General features: G+C 36.4%; 1 protein-coding gene across 8 annotated transcripts in view; it reads right to left on the reverse strand.

Moving 5' to 3' along the window:
- COL19A1 (collagen type XIX alpha 1 chain) overlaps positions 1 to 17,172 on the reverse strand; it is a 183,022-nt gene that overhangs the window by 61,304 nt on the left and 104,546 nt on the right. For all 8 annotated transcript variants that reach the window (XM_050314649.1, XM_050314648.1, XM_050314644.1 and 5 more), the window contains 2 exons: positions 15,459 to 15,506; positions 2,708 to 2,761 (listed from right to left, as the gene is read on the reverse strand). In XM_050314649.1, coding sequence (XP_050170606.1) covers positions 2,708 to 2,761; positions 15,459 to 15,506 — 102 coding nt within the window. The remainder of the gene's footprint in view (positions 1 to 2,707; positions 2,762 to 15,458; positions 15,507 to 17,172) is intronic.

The following is a 17,172-nucleotide window of genomic DNA, read 5'->3' on the forward strand; positions in this document are numbered from 1 at the left end:
TCCTTGGCTTTTGTGAGCACAGGATTTGCTCCAAAGGGGAAAAAATACATAAAAGAAAGGATAAGGGAAAAATGACACAAAAGAAAGGCTACCTGGAAGAAATTGCATAAAAAGTCCCATTATTAGTTGCCAATCAATCTAGGTTTCTGACATCAATACAGGTTTTTAAACAAAGATGATGTTAAGGGACTAGAAATTCACTATAAGCATCAATTTTACTGGGGGAAAAAAAAAAATCCCCAGAAATTAGGTTAGGGGAAAAAAAAAAAGATGAGATACTTAGAAAAGGTTAGAAAAGTCTTAAATGCTGCCATGTGACAAGTAGATTTTTGACTGCTGGAATGTGTCCTTATAACTGCTGTCACAGTGAAAGCATAGCATGTATGCTGACTGCAATTTTTGTAACCTTCAGTTTTCTTTAATTTTACTACCAATCTTTTCCCCACAAATCCCTATCTGCACACACTGTTATTAGGACTATCCTTTGTTTTTGTTTTTGTTTTTTTTGGTCATTACTGAGCACCTGGATGTTTTAATATCTAAATTAAATACTTAACACCATGGCATAAACTGATAAATAAATTAGGTACATTTATTAATTTCAAGCATACAGTGTGTGCTTTAGGTACTGAATCTCCTTTTTTTTCAAACACAAATTTCATATACTTTTGAAGCATCAACCAAAACCCAAGCTCGTTTACACTGGAGAGTCTAATTTTCACATATTCAGTCAATCTGTGAACCATTTTTTACCCTGTGTATGCCAAACTTATGACAAGCAGCATCCCTCAGGTGTGATAGTTCTGTTGCACTTTGGAAAACCCAAAGTAAAGGCACATCCATGTGCATGAAGAAGTTGCTTACTAAAGCAAGAGGGGTAACTGGAAGCACAATACAGCACAATTCAATATGTTTTGAGCCTTCAAAAAGAGAGGGGGAATGATGGATTGTGTTGAAGATTTTTTTAGTAGGTACAAGCTGTGGCACTTTAAACATTGCAATACTGCCAGTGCACATTAGCAGCCATCCCTGCTTTTAGAGTGTGCCTTTTCTATGCTTTATATTCTCAGTCTTGGAAGAAGAACACAAGATGGTGGTATAGATGTACCCAAAGCAAGGAATGCATCAAAATGCCTATACCAGAAACAAATACTTTTAACCAATATTTAGGCCATGGCTGCTTGAGGAATGCTTTTCTGGTATGTAGTACTAGGATACAGTACTCATACAGAGTTCCTCGTATGGATGTTGCCACGCTGACAAAGTTGAGTTTTCCATTTGCTGTAAGAAAATCTGAAATACACCTCAGTAACAAAAGTGCAATTTAGCTTCCACTCAGGATTTCTGATATATCTGTCAAGGATCATAAATCTCCACAAGCCTGACCTGCCATCAAATCTATGATGGCAGAAATCTGTAATGGAGAAAAACCTTTTCACCAGCTCATGAAAAGCTAAGTAGATTAGGTCTAACATTGACCTCTGCTGTGGTTTGCTTTTTTATCCTTTAAAGGTTATTTTTGGCATTTGTATTAAGAAAGATTCTGCATCACTCCTTTCTCCTGTTTGGCCTCCTGCAGTCCCCAGGACCATTTCAGCATTAGGAAGCCCAAACTTTGAAAGAGACTAATTTTTATCTGTGTAGTTTTATGCAGGATAAATGAACTCCATCATCAACTCCTCTTTCTGAACACATCTTGCAAGGAAAGAGGACTTATAAAATGTATGCAGTTTTTGTTTTAGATGAAGCTGGTTATTTTAGTCATTGCATCTCACGCAACAGTGCATTATTCCCTTCTCTACAAAGTAAGACGTGGTGGAAGCATACAAATCAAATGCTCAGATGCATAAACTAATAGCCTTTACCTATTTTAGGTAAGTAGAAGAAGGAATTACGAAATCTATTTGTTATATTAAGAATGTAAAGCAGCAGAAATTTACTTAATCCACAAACAGCTGTTTGGTATTTGTGTACAACAGCATTTTTACAATACAATATACTGGGAATTTTATTAATATGACCAAGTGTTCCTCTAGACAAGGAAAGCTGCAGTCATTGAAGACTAGTATACATCCATGACTTGAATTTTAAATCATTTATCTTTAAAAAAAAGTAAAGGATAAAAATAAAATCCCAAACCTCTTAGATCTGAGCTAAACCCTTAAGGTCTTCATATTACAAATCCTTTCACAGAGCCATGTATTTCTTAATCTTTTTAATTCTTCAGTCAACTCATTTGAACTACAGCTGAGTGCTCATTCCAGTGCTGGGTATAATCCTCCCCACCATTCAGACAATTGGCACATGCTTCACACAGTCCTTCATCTTTCAAATTACCCCTCTGAGACAGAAATTATCCCTTCTACAGAGCATCATACATTTTGCTAAGGAAATGAATGCACAGTATTCATGTTTAGCATGTATGGCCAGTCTTTCTTTGAAATGTGAATTTCTGCTTCCTCTGCTAAAGTTTGCATCTTGTTCTTTTTCCTCCTGGGTAGACCCTCATATTTGTGGACCCAGTCCTTTTATCCTTGCTGTATCAAAAGGCTAGCAATAGTAGCTGTTTGACAGATAGAGCAGAGTACAGGCAGATCAATTATTTTCAATTATAAATTCAATTATGATCCAGTAACCTGCTACAAAAATGCTAACAAAGTTTGAGGACAGAGTGAAAACTTCCCATTCCCCTCATTTAGTTACTCACAGGAGGTCCTGGTGGCCCTGGTTTTCCTGGGAGACCTGGTTTGCCTCGTCTTCCCTAGAAACAAAAAATTAGAACAGACATTTATACATATTGTGGCTAGGGACTGATCTGGAAGAAGAATTTTAAGAAAAGATTTATTGCCTTGCTTACTAGGAAAAACCATAAAAATCAAAACCCATCCACAATGAATACTCTGTATCAGTCACTGCAACACTGTCTGCTTCTAGGATTGCTTTTAATAGTTACAACAAACTATCTGCATCCCTGTGACATCTACTGCCACGTTTTAAAGCTTTGTCTCAAATGTGAGTACACATTGATAAGGCTATTAACGAAGCACCTTGATGAGGTGTAAAGAAATTATATTTTGTCTGAATACACCAGAGCTTGGGATGTTAAACTGTGCTCCAGCAGTCTGAATTGCACAGTAAGTACCTATGTGCAATATAATCTAATTAAGAAACACCCAAACCCTTCTTCTCTGGGATGTGATAACAAGCACAAAAGTCAGAGATTTATTTGCAAAAACAATTCACCTTCTTCATGCAATTACTACCATCTGTGTATATATAATGCACATGCAAATCATTTGCATTAAAGCTTAAGGTCCATAAAAGTCTACTTAAGGGAGACTTTCCACTCAGATTCTAAAAAAAACACTCATATGTAACTACTATAATTTTTTAGTACAGAGCTTACTTGAACAAATGCTGTTTTCACATACACTTTTTTTTTAGGAAGATCAACATAAAAATGGAAGTAATTTAGAGGAATTTACATCTTTATTGCCAAGCTGAAATCTGATGCACGTTTTTAGTAACAACAGCTGAGAACAACTAATATCTAGGTGGGATGGCAAACAAAGGAAAGAAGTATTATATCCTTTAAGACTAAATTTTTCCCTTGCATGTGGCAAGTGTAAATTAATACAAAGCTTTAGGGGGTTGTTTTGGTGAAAACTTGGCTTAAAAAGTGAAAAAATGAAAATGCTTGCTGACAGTTCACAATTTACACATAGGGGTATTTCTGTAAGCTGTGGTCGCTATTTCTAAGCCTGCTTTTGTATTTTATTATATAATGATCTCACACAAACTGTAGAAGTAATCTCAGGAACAGAAAGTACAATCCAGTTTCACTTCTTCCAGGTGAGATCCCTGATCTGTAGGAAACCCACTCTCATGCTCTGTCTTTCATTAACCTTGATCTATCCTAAGGGTAACAAGATGATGACAGCAAGGGTGGAAAACCCCGTCTTCCCCACACCTTGCCGGTCACCAGGGTAACCTCTTGCTAGAAGCCAGGGACTCTCTCCTGAGAGAGGCAGGAATTTGAAGCCCTTCAAGCTGAAGAATGAACAAATTGTGCCACATAACATGTACACTACCACCATGGTTTTATGAAGGTCCTCCATCAGTCAGTGTGTTTTAAGGGCAGTGTGAAAAAAAAATACCTCAGCATATTTGGAGTGCCAAATTCCTGGGTCTTAACTAGCTGAGACATACGTTATGTGCTGAGCTGTTTAATCTCACCAGCACTTGCACATGCAGGGGTATAACTGGGGCAGCTCAGGGAAAATTTTTAGAACTAAAATAGAGTAGTAGTGCACAAACTGGAATTACAGCTCTACTGCCCTTATTGTGCACCTCCAGCATGTCCTCTGCTGTGCTGGTTACACTGTCCATATAGCTCTGGGACAAGCCAGAGGTGGAAACTTATCTGGGCTAAGGATGGTCCACAGAGAAATGTGGAGTACTTTTTGACTTTGGCCAATTGACTGATGCAGTTCACTGAGCAACTGAGGACCTTGTTTGGCCTGACAGAGGGCACAGTGCCAGGAAAGACACACATGTACAAGGAAAGGGGGCTGTTGTTAGCTAGGTCTATACTTTTGGACTGATCTTTACTACAGAAATACATTTGAAAACTAATATTCCCTGACTTTAAAAGAACAAAAAACCCCACTAAACTTCCCTTAGAAAGTATAAAAACCAGATTGAGGTAATAATGTAAGGAATAAACAAAGATAAATTGCTCCATACTTTTAAAATAGTCCCTCTGAGTTATAACGATCTACAGTGTTGACTTCTGGAAGCACCTTCCTTTTCCTGTTTGGACTTATTTAAAGTATCCTGAGGATGACACTTCAAATCTCAGCAGTCTAAACAAAGTATCAAGGAAGTGTCAGGAAGAAGAAGACAGGGCTTTGATTGGCAGACACAACTGTGAACGAGGTGTTAATTACACAGGAAAACATGAAATATGTCGGGAAGGCAATTTTATCTCTGTTTACAAGATGAGCTAAAATGTGATTTATGACATAGCAAAGACAAAACTTGTTGAACTTTCTGAAAAATCAGACATAAAAAAATAAAAATTGGGGCTAGTTATTTTCCACTGTCATTTCTCTATCAGTAGAACACCTACCCAATGAAACCCAGAAGAAACACTTGCCCAACCTTTTATCCAATCATTATTAGTCATTATGCTATGTTCCATGTAAAGCAACCACAGGGATCAGTATGAAGCATAAGCTTTTTCTAGAGTAATAGAAATCCTTTCTTTTTGCCTCCAAGCAGCTTTGTGGACTTATATTTTAATTTTAACACGGAAATATGTAACAGGCCACTACCTTTCAGCAATGCCTTTCAGATACAGAGACTTCAGTGTTAGGAATATAAAGCTCTATCTACTTGTCAGCACTCCTTCTTCTCTATGCCTTCTCAGCATCAGCATGGAAAATATAGAATATATACTACAGTAACAGTGTAAGTAGAGAAAATCAGTTTGTATTTTTGTTCAGGATAATTAAAACAATTAGAAGAATGTTTTTGACAAGCCCAATATGATCTTGCCTTGAGCAGGCCATGAGCCAGGCTGTGACTAAATATTTACAATTTGATTTTTAGTCATCCTTCTGGCAAGAAAGAAGTGAAAAACATCTCAATGTCCTCTCCAGTTTGTAGAGAGGGCTTAGCAGAGAGCCACAGTTCCCATCTCCTGCTCGGCAGCAGGTCTTGGCAGCCCCATGAAAGCTGTGTGTACTGCCATACTGCTGTGCATAAGGCTGACAGCAAGCATAGGAGGCCCATTACCTTTATTTAGTTGAGCTCACCGAGCAAATAATGAGGTTATAAACCCTCTCAAAATATAAGTAAATGCTCCAGGCATCACATTCTTCCCTCAAATAAAAAATGCAATACCACCTATACTAATTTAAAAAGGATACATAGTGTCAACAAGTTACCTAATGCTACTCAGAATATCTGAAGACGACCAAAATGGTTGCTGGTTATTTCCTTTGTGCTGCATATATTTATTTTTTTTTATGGCAATCAATGGGATAGGAAGTTTTCTAACTGTTACTGATATTGTATCCTGTCCCCTTGACTCATCAAGTGCCTGCTCCCAACTAATTTGGACAATTGGCTACTTTCCTCTTTTCCATGGCACAGAGTTAAGCTAAGATACACACACAAACCATTCAAATAACAACTGCTTGGTTAGGGGCGAACAAAGACAAAATATTAAAAATAAAATAAATGAGAAATTTTGTGCTTCAGGAAACCCAGCTGAGTGCCTAGCTGAAGTACGTGGTCAGCTGCATTCTTTATTTCTCTCTTTCTTTGCCCCTTTTATGAACTGAAATGACTTGATGAGCTTTGCCTTACATAAGATGAAAAGCTGTTCAGAAGAGGAGCTCTGTCCATCCTCCCATGAGCTTGTGCTCTGATTCTGACTGCTGGCCCTGGGAATCGCTGCAGGTCCAATGTACAATGCAAGAATTCAAAGTCTATCTTGTAACCCCCTGCTGCATCATATCTCATCCATCTATTTGCATATATCTAACTTTAGAAGAGTAAGATCTCTAATCCTGATGTTCAAAAAAAGATGTGGATTATATAAGGATAAAATTGAGTAGAGTTACGAAGGAACACTGACATGATTTATGGAATTAATAATTTAAAGAAAACCCATACTTGAATATGAAGGCAGAAGTTCTTAGAATAAGCCTGTGTGCATTTTCAAGGGAAACTGCTAATTAGTCATTCTAACCACTAAACACATCACATTTCAAAACAGGAACTAATTCTGTAGAACTGTAGAAGGTAGAAATCCGGGCTTTAAAGTCTTATCTGCTATAGTTGTCATGCAAGATTAATGAGGCTTACGTAGTTCATTTGCCAAGGTAAACTAAGATTCTCTTGGATAATCCTCAAAACCAGACTGAAAAAGGAACAGATAGAACCAAAGCAGGAGGCAAGTGGAAAGTAAAGGCCTCCATCTCAAAATGCCCAACCCACAGATGCCCCACTAGTGCTATGGGCACATAAACACAGTTATGTGAGTGGGGCTCTGGGCAGCTGAAAGACTGTTCCTCCAGATGCCCAAAGTTGCCACTACGCAACCAGACAAGTCCTAGTGTCCACACTAATTCAGAGTACAGCAAAGAGGCTTTCCTTTGTCTCAGTCCTCTAAGATTCACAGTTTTCCCTCTCTGTTTGGAATCCAGCGTGCCTGGCAGTTCACCTGAAGCTTGCAAAGCTCCAACCAACTCTGACCCAGGGAAAAGCCAGCCCAGACCAAAGCCGGCGACAGTCCCCTGCTCTATACTTTATGGTAAAAGCCTTGGCAGACTGCCATTTTAGGGGAATGAAGGCAGATATCATATAGCAGTATCAGTAAGAAAGTCAGCTCAAGAGCAAATAGGAAACAGAAGATTAGAATTAATCACAAAAATCAGATCAATCACCCATCAAATCCAGTTACTCAGCTGTGCACATCTACTGATCAGTTGTAGGACAGGAGAATGTTCTCCAGAATCCCAATAAACTATGACAGATCAGAAACTAAAAACTACAAATCTACAACAAATGCACAGCCTGAATACTGAGTCATTATTTATATCTACACATTTAGCAAAAAGTTTGGTAATTTTTCAAGAGGACTTTGACATTTAACCACCTGACTGAACAGCTGCAGATAAATTAACTCTGGTAGTGTCACAATTGCATAACTATGGGGGGCCTTTTTATCCTTAGAAATCTTGTAGTTTGGATACTTTCTTTCCTAAATAGGAAAACTATGTCAGAGACAGTAAAACCTTTTAACTTCAATAACACAGCGTTAGGACTTCAGTTTACAATTCCTGCTTCAATCCTATTAACTTTGGCCTGTGGGATGCATTATGGTATCCAGCGCGTTATAAATTACCCTCTGTATTAAACATTAAACCCGAATAAACTTATAGGAAATAAGGTCAGAAGGCGAGAAATTAGGCCATTTTCAAAAAAACAAGTCCAAGTCTGTCTCTCATATTCAACTTAAGCCTTTCACAGCCACACAGCTCACAGAAGAATACAGAGAGCACACAGACCCTAATGCTCTGTTTTGGAAGAAAAGAAAAGTCAGTAGGGAGCTCCTCACCAATGCAGAAGCATTCTTGTGCTCAACCTTGGGTTTCCAATTTTAGGAATGATTTCCAATATCTTTAGATTCTTTACTGTGGTATTAATAAAATGCTAAAAAGGAACACCTAGCCAGACTACATAAAATTCAAATGCATTTAACAAACATGAAAAGGAAGTCCTCAAACAAACATGGTAGTGACGAGAAGTCAAATGCCACAACCTATTTTGCCAACAAATCACTACAAAAAAATCCATCAAAATTTTTCAAATGTATTCACAAATGTTTAATTTAAATTGAAAATAATTTGCAGAAATAGTTTTCAACTACATTTAGATAGTTTATACCTTAATTTTTACGTACGAGAAAAAAATTTCATATTCTCTCATGTTTATATACCTTTTGCTAAAAGACAATAAAACAAATATTAACAATAGAGTATTTGGAAGAGAGTCTGAAAGCTCTAAATGAGCTCTTAAAAGTTAATTAATTTCTGATATTCCATTAAAAGTTAGATTTTAATTTCTTCAATGGAATTTAACAAGGGAATTAAAGAAAAAATGGAGCTCTGCTAATTGACAAAGCTGTCTTTAGCATTCAAAATTACAATTTTTTTCATAATTTTTAAATGCCAAAGTGTTGTTTTTTTTTTTTTTTCCCGTATCCTATTTTATTGGTTATGTTCCTTAAGATAGAGATATTCTAGTAGAAAAACTGAAAATTATTGCCCTGTTTTACATTCATCATTTTTGGACTGTAAAATATCAGAGTGAAGGAACATACAGCACTCCAACTTAAAGACAAAGTCAGATTAGAGCTTTGCATACTTAAAAACAACTTACATCAAAGTCAAGAAGGACTGAGAAGATAAAAAGAGATTCCAAAACTCTAGAGTTTTAGCTGTGAAGAAAACTGCAGTGTGCCAGGAGCCTGACCTACTATGCAGTAATTATCACTGCTCTGTAAAGCTTGTTTTACAATTGGTTAAATACAACATTTACTCACTGAACTAGAAAACAAATTATGTCAAAGAAATATTTAAGTTCTATAAAGCAGATAAACACAATCTGAATTTAAATTAATTTTGATGTCACTCTAAATAAGTATGTTAAGAAAATCTAACAGTTCCCGATCCATTTATTTATTTCGGAAGATTTTCCACTATGCCATAATAATTTTATTCATGCTTGATTAGAAAAAATTGTAATCTCAGAGAGTAAGCTGATTATTAACATAAGACAAGTACTGTAATTCCACAAGATCTTTCCAAACTTGTAATTTTAGTGAAATCAATGCTGAAACATTAGATATTACAACAGGCTCTCAGTTTTATGAGGTATTTAATTTATTATTAAGATAATGCTAAAGTAACTTCCTCTTAAGTATTTGGTATTATAAACAAAACTATTGGAAATAAGGAAGTTCTTTCAAAAATATTTACTTCAAGACACCTGCAACATCCCGAGGAATACAGGATCAAGAATATCACAGGCTGTGATATCATAGAAAGATTTGTAAATGCTTAAACTCAATTAATCTCTGGAACTCGGGAAACCACCAAGATGGAGGATCAGTTTGCTTAAATACATATAAAATATTTTTTAAAAATCCTACTAATCCATAAAGAAGTTGTTGGCAGCTGTGCTGAGAATAAGCTAAAGCTAAGTAAAAAAAAGTCACAGAATTGTCTGTGTTGGATGGAACTCTTGAAAACATTTAGTATAATCTCACTTCTCAAACAGGATCAATTGTCCAGAACTGTGTCTGTTCAAGTTTTGAATATCTCCACAGGTAAAGACTCTTCAACCTCTCTGGGCAATACTGTATCAGTATTTGACCACCCTCACAATAAGAAAGGGCTTTATTTTGTTCAGATGGAAATTTTTGGTTTTAAATTTGTGCCTATTGCTTCTTGTCCTGTCACTGGCTACTACCGAGGAGAATCTGTCTCCCTCTTCTTTGTTCCCTCCCATCAGGTATTCATATACACTGATAAGATTCCCCTGAGTCCTCTCAGGCTGAAGAGCCCCAGATCTCTAAGCCTTTGAAACTTTATCCAGCCTATGAAAGTTGCTCCAGTTCCTTTAATGTTCTTTGTGGCTCTGTGCTAGACCCAATTCAGTATATCTACATATTTCTTAATATGGTCTCACCAGTGCTGAGCAAACTGGAAGGATATCTCCCCATACTTGCTGGCAATACTCTTTCAAATGCAGCCCAGGATACTCTGGGCCTCCTTTTTTTTTTTTTTTTTTCCATGAGGATGCACTGCTATCTTATGGTCTGCTTATTGTCCAGAAGGTCATTCTGCACAAATATTTTTCCCAGAGAGTTTGTTTCCAGTGTATATTGATATCTGGGGTTATCCCTCCCTAGATGCAGGATTTGCATTTACTCTTGTTGAACTTCCCATGAGTTCTCTTACCCCAGTTCTCTGGTAAATTCTGCCTTATCGTCTAGGCTGTTAATGAGGATGTTGAACAGTACTGGCTCTAGTAGTAGCCCTGGGGCAGTAGTCACTACTGATGCATCTCCAACTGGACTTTGTGCCACTGATGAGGGACCTAGTTGTTGAGCTGGTTTTCAATCCACTTCACCATCCACCCATCTAACCTGTACTTTATCAGTCTGTCTGTTAAGTTGACAAGATGAAATTATGGGAGTAAATGTCAAAAGCTTTGCTAAACCTGAGGTCAACAACACCCAGAGGTCAGCTCTCATCCACCAAGTTAGTCACATCGTAATAGAAAGCGATGCATTTGGTCAAGCATAATTTCTCTTTCACAAATCCATGCAGACTATCTCAAACACTTTCTTGTCCTTTATGTGTGTGGAAATGATTTCCAGGAGGATTTAATCTCTCACATTCCCAGGGAGTGAGGTGAAGCCTATTGGCCTGTAGTTCCCTGGACCTTTCTTTGTGAAGGCATAAGTGATATTTGCTCAAAGAGAGCAGTCTTCAGGAACCTCTCCCAGCCACCAAGAGCACTCAAAATAATCAAGAGAGGCCTTGCAACGACATCAGTCAGGTCCCTCTGCACTTGTGGATGCAATGTGTGAGGCCCCATGGACTTAGAGAGCTGTGTCCTCCATTTGAAGTTGCTTGGGTACAAAAGTCTGAGAGCAAACATCTGTCAGTACTACTTCAGTAGCACTTGGGTCCTGTGCCTTGTGACCATCATCTCTAAGTATGCGTACGCTGGACAGAGAAGGTTCGGTGGCATCTTCTTTGTGCCCTTCTGCATGACCTGCTGTGCAATCTGCTGTACATCTACTGGCTACTTCTGCTATTGCTGCACAAACTGCTGTTACACACTCCCTGCCCTGGCCTGAGCTAAAAGGGTGCTTGACTGTCCCTATTCAGGGGTCAGTCGGAAAAAAGGCTGCAGGCACCCACTGGTCAGAGACAGCCGATGTAGTTTGTTAGAAGTTGCTAGAGTTACCCTTACCTGCAAACAACAGGTATCCTCAGCATCCTCATAGGTTTCCCAAATCTCAGAAAAAAGTGCCCAGAACCTCAAGGTATCAAGACAGCCTTAAAGAAGTAGAAACTCCTGTACAAACTGCTGTGTATTGTAGCTGCATGCTGAGCCTGGCTCTTCTATAGGCTTACCGAGAATGAAAAATGTCCCTTTCTAGATTTCACAGTAAAGCTGTCTAACAAAGTTGCCTTAATGCTTTGCATTAAGAAAATTTTCAGAATTCAATGAATATTTTAAAAATTAAATAATTTTCAGAAAAAAATAGTATTTATAAAAAAGCATAAATTTCGTGAAAAATTCATGCTACAAAGATATCCAACTGAAATTAAGCATTAATTTTCAAAACATTTGGAATTTCATTTTGGAAATATAAATTTCATTGCATTTAACTAAACTGTATTTAACACAGTAAAGGCAGACTCTGGAAAAATCCATCCATTCTGTAAATTATAGGTAGCAGAAATTTTTAAGGAAGTAGACCATGACAAAATTATTTGAAGACTTCAGAAAATTCTTTACATGGGGAGTTGATGGACTTTAGTTGAATTTCTTCTGGAAATTAATGGAATGGTGATTTGATTATAGTGAAAAAACTCTAAATACCTCTTTAATATAAAACAGATATTAAAAAGGAGAGTTGTTGGAGGCCAATGGAGGATTAGCTACACTCCAAGTGTAAAATAAAATACATATTTTGAAATATGTGATTGATAAGAAACACTGGAAGAAGGAAATTGAAGAGATTTGTGAAGTCTCTTGTCTTTCAACAGGAAACTGTACTTCTGTGAAAGATATACATAACTGAAAAGTGCAGGCATATTGAGAAAAATAATGAACTTCTGCATAACACAGAGACATGAAGATGGCGTAGTTGTCCACTGTGGTTTAAATTCCATGCAATGTTAGCTTAGCATCCAATCTTTCTGCTATTTGTATGCCAGTAATATTGGACCAGGGACTTTTCTGAGTAACGTCAAGTTACCTTCTGTAACTCCTGATGCCATTCTGAGCACTTGTGTAATAGTATCAAGTTGCTGCAGCAGTAACACGCCTGAAGCCAACATGCCGGACGCTGAAAAATTACAGATGAACGTTGTGCCTGCCCACAGAATGGTCTAATGTTTCTTATACAGGAATGAGGAAAAGGGAATGACTAGCTGTTTCTACTGGCTCGCTTCTTTCAGTGACCAAAACTAAAACCTAAAGCTCTTACTGAGCAAGGTCTCATGTCTAACATAAATCACTTCGCTAAAGATAAAAAAACCCTAAAATACTACACAAAGTCACCAATGGTAGAGTGAGAGGAAATGCTGGCCTTTTGTAAGAATAGCACATGTTTGAGGACTACTTGAGCCCACAGGAAAACACAACATTGGCTAACAGAGGTGAATGGAAGTGGGTACCTTGGCCTTTCTATCTCATTTTGTATTGTTACTTAGACCTAAGTCACTAGCTCTAACATGAGTCTTCTGCACGTTTCTTCAATATCACCATTAACAGTTAATTCTCCTCAGTTCCTTTTATCTTGCTTCAATGTGTATTGAGAGGTCTGTAAGTTACACACTTAAGGATTCTCCTCTCAGCTCCTTATTAATCTAAGGCCGATTTTTAAAGGAGTTGAGCACTTAAAAATGCTCCTGATGTAAGTGGAAATTAAAATTTTGAATGTAACAAGTACAGTATACATGCAATTCTTTCTAAAAAAAGTTCATGTTCTCAAAGTGTGTCTTCCAAATTGAATAGATACTTTTAGGTGTTTCTGAAGTGGTTTTAGTTTTCCCTAGTATGTTACAGTTCTAGTCTGCAAAATGGACACGATATCACTTTTAGGTCTGAAAAATGCGTTGAAGAAAAAATTATTAGCTAATTACACACTCAATAATATGCTTTAATCTTCAAAAGACAGCCCATGACAAAAGCAATAACTTCATATAATGTGAAAGATTTGGAGGATCTGCTGGAAGTAGAACAGAGGAACATGACATCTATAATTGAATAAAAAGGAACATTTAATAGCCATTAGATGTGCAATGTCCTGTTTGTCATTAAACAGAGCAGAGATCTTGTTACAAATTGTATGTTACTGTGTAATTAAATGTATTGGAAATACAAAAGCGCATGGGAGTTGAATTAAGACTGCAAACAATGTTGTTAGTGCTTGGGCGGGAGTGGCCAGCACAAAGGGTATTGTTGTGAGCATCTTACTGGTAGAAAGATAAAGACAGATGCTGAGGCTCTACAGTTTGCTGCCCCCATTGTTTGGCTCAAGGCAGCTGTGTGCATGGCAAGATTACAAAACAATCAGTGGTCCTTTTTCTATAGATGTTGGAGTGAGACAGTAGTTCAATTTAATGTGTGAGTAGCAAAATGTCCATGAGGAATCAATCCCCTAATTCCCACTGCAACACGGAATAAAATAAGAAAAGTATTTCAAAATTCATGTATCCACCATTAAATATGTGTTAACTCTGAATTTTTGCATTAAAACAATAAGAAATTACAGGAGTGATGCTTCTAAACACAGCCATATTTACAACTGTTCCTAAAGGAGAACTAATAAGCTGTTTCTTTCTACAAATTCAATACTCCATAGAAAACTCTAAAATATGCAAAAACTGGATATCTATAGCTTTTCACAGTATCCTGGATATTTAAAAGCATAACAGTAAGAGTAATCATAATTTTAAAATCCTTAATAAGCATGTTTGTATGTTAGTAAATATGTTTTAACAACATATTCATCACATAACTCGAATTTTCCTTTGCTACACTGACTTTTTCTGAATGGGTTCTCAATCCTTATGTGTGAAACTTAAATAAACACAACTTTCATATTTTTGTGTTCAACTTAAATGAAACTTATTTTTACAACTTAAAAAGCAACATAAAACATGGCTTTGGGGCTCATTTTGTTCAAGAATTAGTTCCCTGTTAGTATTATTACTATTACTGTAATCATCAAACTAGACTTTAATAATTCACTGTAGTTTATTAAGATCAACAATGAGAAATACTAAATCTTTTCACTTCAGGTATTTTAACTGAGGTATTAAATATCAAGATGCCTAAATCAAACAGAAAGTATTGAGGCCCAACTTCAAAACCATAAACTGGGCACAACTTAATTTATAAAAATATTGAAATGTTTGAGTCTTCATAACTTTCCAAACTTTTAGGAGCACACTAGACTATAAACTTACAACACTGAATTATTTCTTGTGATAATGCAATCATAAATATTCGTTATCTTTTCTACTGAACTACCAAATTCAATAAGTAAGGGGAAACAAAAACAGAACATGGAGAAACCAGTCAGTCAGTTACTTAACTGTATTAAAATTCTGAATAACCAAAGGTTTATTTCATGTATTTGTCATAACATATCCGCCCTCCCCCCACCATTCACTGTATCTCCTTTTTTGTATATGTGTGTTAGGCTCTGACACTTGTGTAATGGTATCTACAGTAAGACCTGGGTCAATAGTATTGGTTTCTATTAATATTTTAGATAATGACCCTAAATTCATATTTTTATATATCTTAGATGTTGAAAGGTATAGTTCAGCCCTGCAATAAAATGAAAACTGAAAAGTTTTAATGTTATTTCACTTAAAATTATAGCAGAAACACACTGCACCAAATAAAATATCTACATCTGTGCTGCCAGTCATTAAAACACTTTAGATGGTTGAAATTGTTAAATCTCCCTCAACTGGAGAGAAACCCCGAGTGTCAAAGCTCAGTTTGTTGTCAGCATGCTTCATACTCAGCTGCTACCTTACCATTTTTTATTAGTGCTTAGACAGAAGTTGCACATTAAGGTCAGTTAGCACACTCACCAGTTGTTCACCAAGTTTACTCACCCTTTGACCTTCTTTGCCAGGTGGACCTTGGGGACCCTCCAGCAAACCCTGAAAATACAAACATTAAACAATTAAAACATTCAGTGTCATTTTCATCTTCTATTATTCTACAGAAGTAACACTAATCCAAAGAGCCAGATGTCAAGATGAGGCCTTTATTTCTAATAATAAAAATTGGTTACTCATAACAATTCTTTCAATGTTATATTAAGGTGCAAGAAAAAAATGCAAAGAATAATTATTAATCACATTCCACCATATAAAGACTTTGGAAAAGAAAAGGTAAGTCAGCACTAATTAAGCATAGTTATATTTAACTATAATATTTTACGAAAAGTGATTATTCTATTAAGTTAAGATTATTCTATTAGGTAAGGCAAGGTTATTTCATGCCATATGAAAAATGTGGAAATTATATTAAAGACAACTTATTCTACAACTCAAATTCAAATATAGGCACTGAAGGGGGAAGGGAAGGCAGGGAAAGGGAACTAATTATAGCAGAAGGCCTTATGTTTGCTGTATTGTAAGAACTAGCCCTGTGCTGCTTCCTCTGCGTGTCTGGCTCAGCTTTTAAAAACACTTCAGTGCCACTTTTTTCTCACTCTCTCCTCTGACCAGGCACAGGAACTCTGGGTGTTTTGAATATAACCTTGACTTATGAACTTTCTTTCTGAACTTAGTGCAAGGATCTGCTTTTTCCAATCACAGACGGAATCACAGACCAGTTCTGACACTTTGGGGCTTTAATTTTATATCTGAATAATGTACAATGTAATCATAAAGCCTTCAAATAACAAGTCAGAAAAACTAAAGCAGTCATTCACCCTTCCACTCCCCCTTTATTTTATGAGTCACCATGGAACATGTTACTTTGAGGAAACAATCTAATTTCCATTATAGCAACAAGAAACATGAAATCAGTTTCAGTGCAGCCAGCAAAGAGTATGGAACAGATCTACTTTGTATAATTAAAAAAAAAAAAAGTGTTGTATGCATATTGTTACAGGGTGTCATAAAATTAAAGAACTTATCTTTAGTTTATGAAAGAGTTCAAAATATTAAAATAATAAATTCTTAGCCATTTAAATTACTTGGGCATTGCTTCAGCTTGAATTATATTTTGGTCAGATTCAAACTCCTAATTTAGAATCAATTACACATATTTATTGCCCCAGTAAGGGTGAACTGAGGCCCCTGGAGAATCGCAATTTTAAAAGGAATCCAGATTTCCAAAAATGAATTTAAAAAGTTCATTTATCATCTCTAATTCCCAAGAGAAACTTGAGAAAGTAAGCAGACATTTTAAAGCTACTCATAGACCTTCAAGTAACGTTTTAAGTTGATTAGAATGAAGTCTGACTTCAATTTTAAATAAAAGTAGTCACTTCAAGAGCTTTTCCATTCCTATCTTTATCCACTTTCAAACACTGAAGCTAAAAATGTACCTCAGAGAGTGTTTCCCTATAGGATATTTCTTCTTTTATTTCAGTTTATAATGTAAACAGGAAAAGGTTTAGGATTTTTTACAAAGTTGATGCACACCATTTTCATCTTTCACTGTAAGCTTATGGAACTAGAATATGCACGACAATGTTGTGTCCAAGAAACAAATCATGGTAAGTTTATCACAGTGCAATTATGTAGCTTATACATGCATAAAACCATAAAGCAGTATGTCAACGTGACCTCTGAAAACCTTCTTTAGTTTTTC

The sequence above is a fragment of the Myiozetetes cayanensis genome, unplaced genomic scaffold (genome assembly GCF_022539395.1).
Source record: "Myiozetetes cayanensis isolate MyiCay16 unplaced genomic scaffold, myiCay2020 scf2-11, whole genome shotgun sequence".
Taxonomy (NCBI): Eukaryota; Metazoa; Chordata; class Aves; order Passeriformes; family Tyrannidae; genus Myiozetetes; species Myiozetetes cayanensis.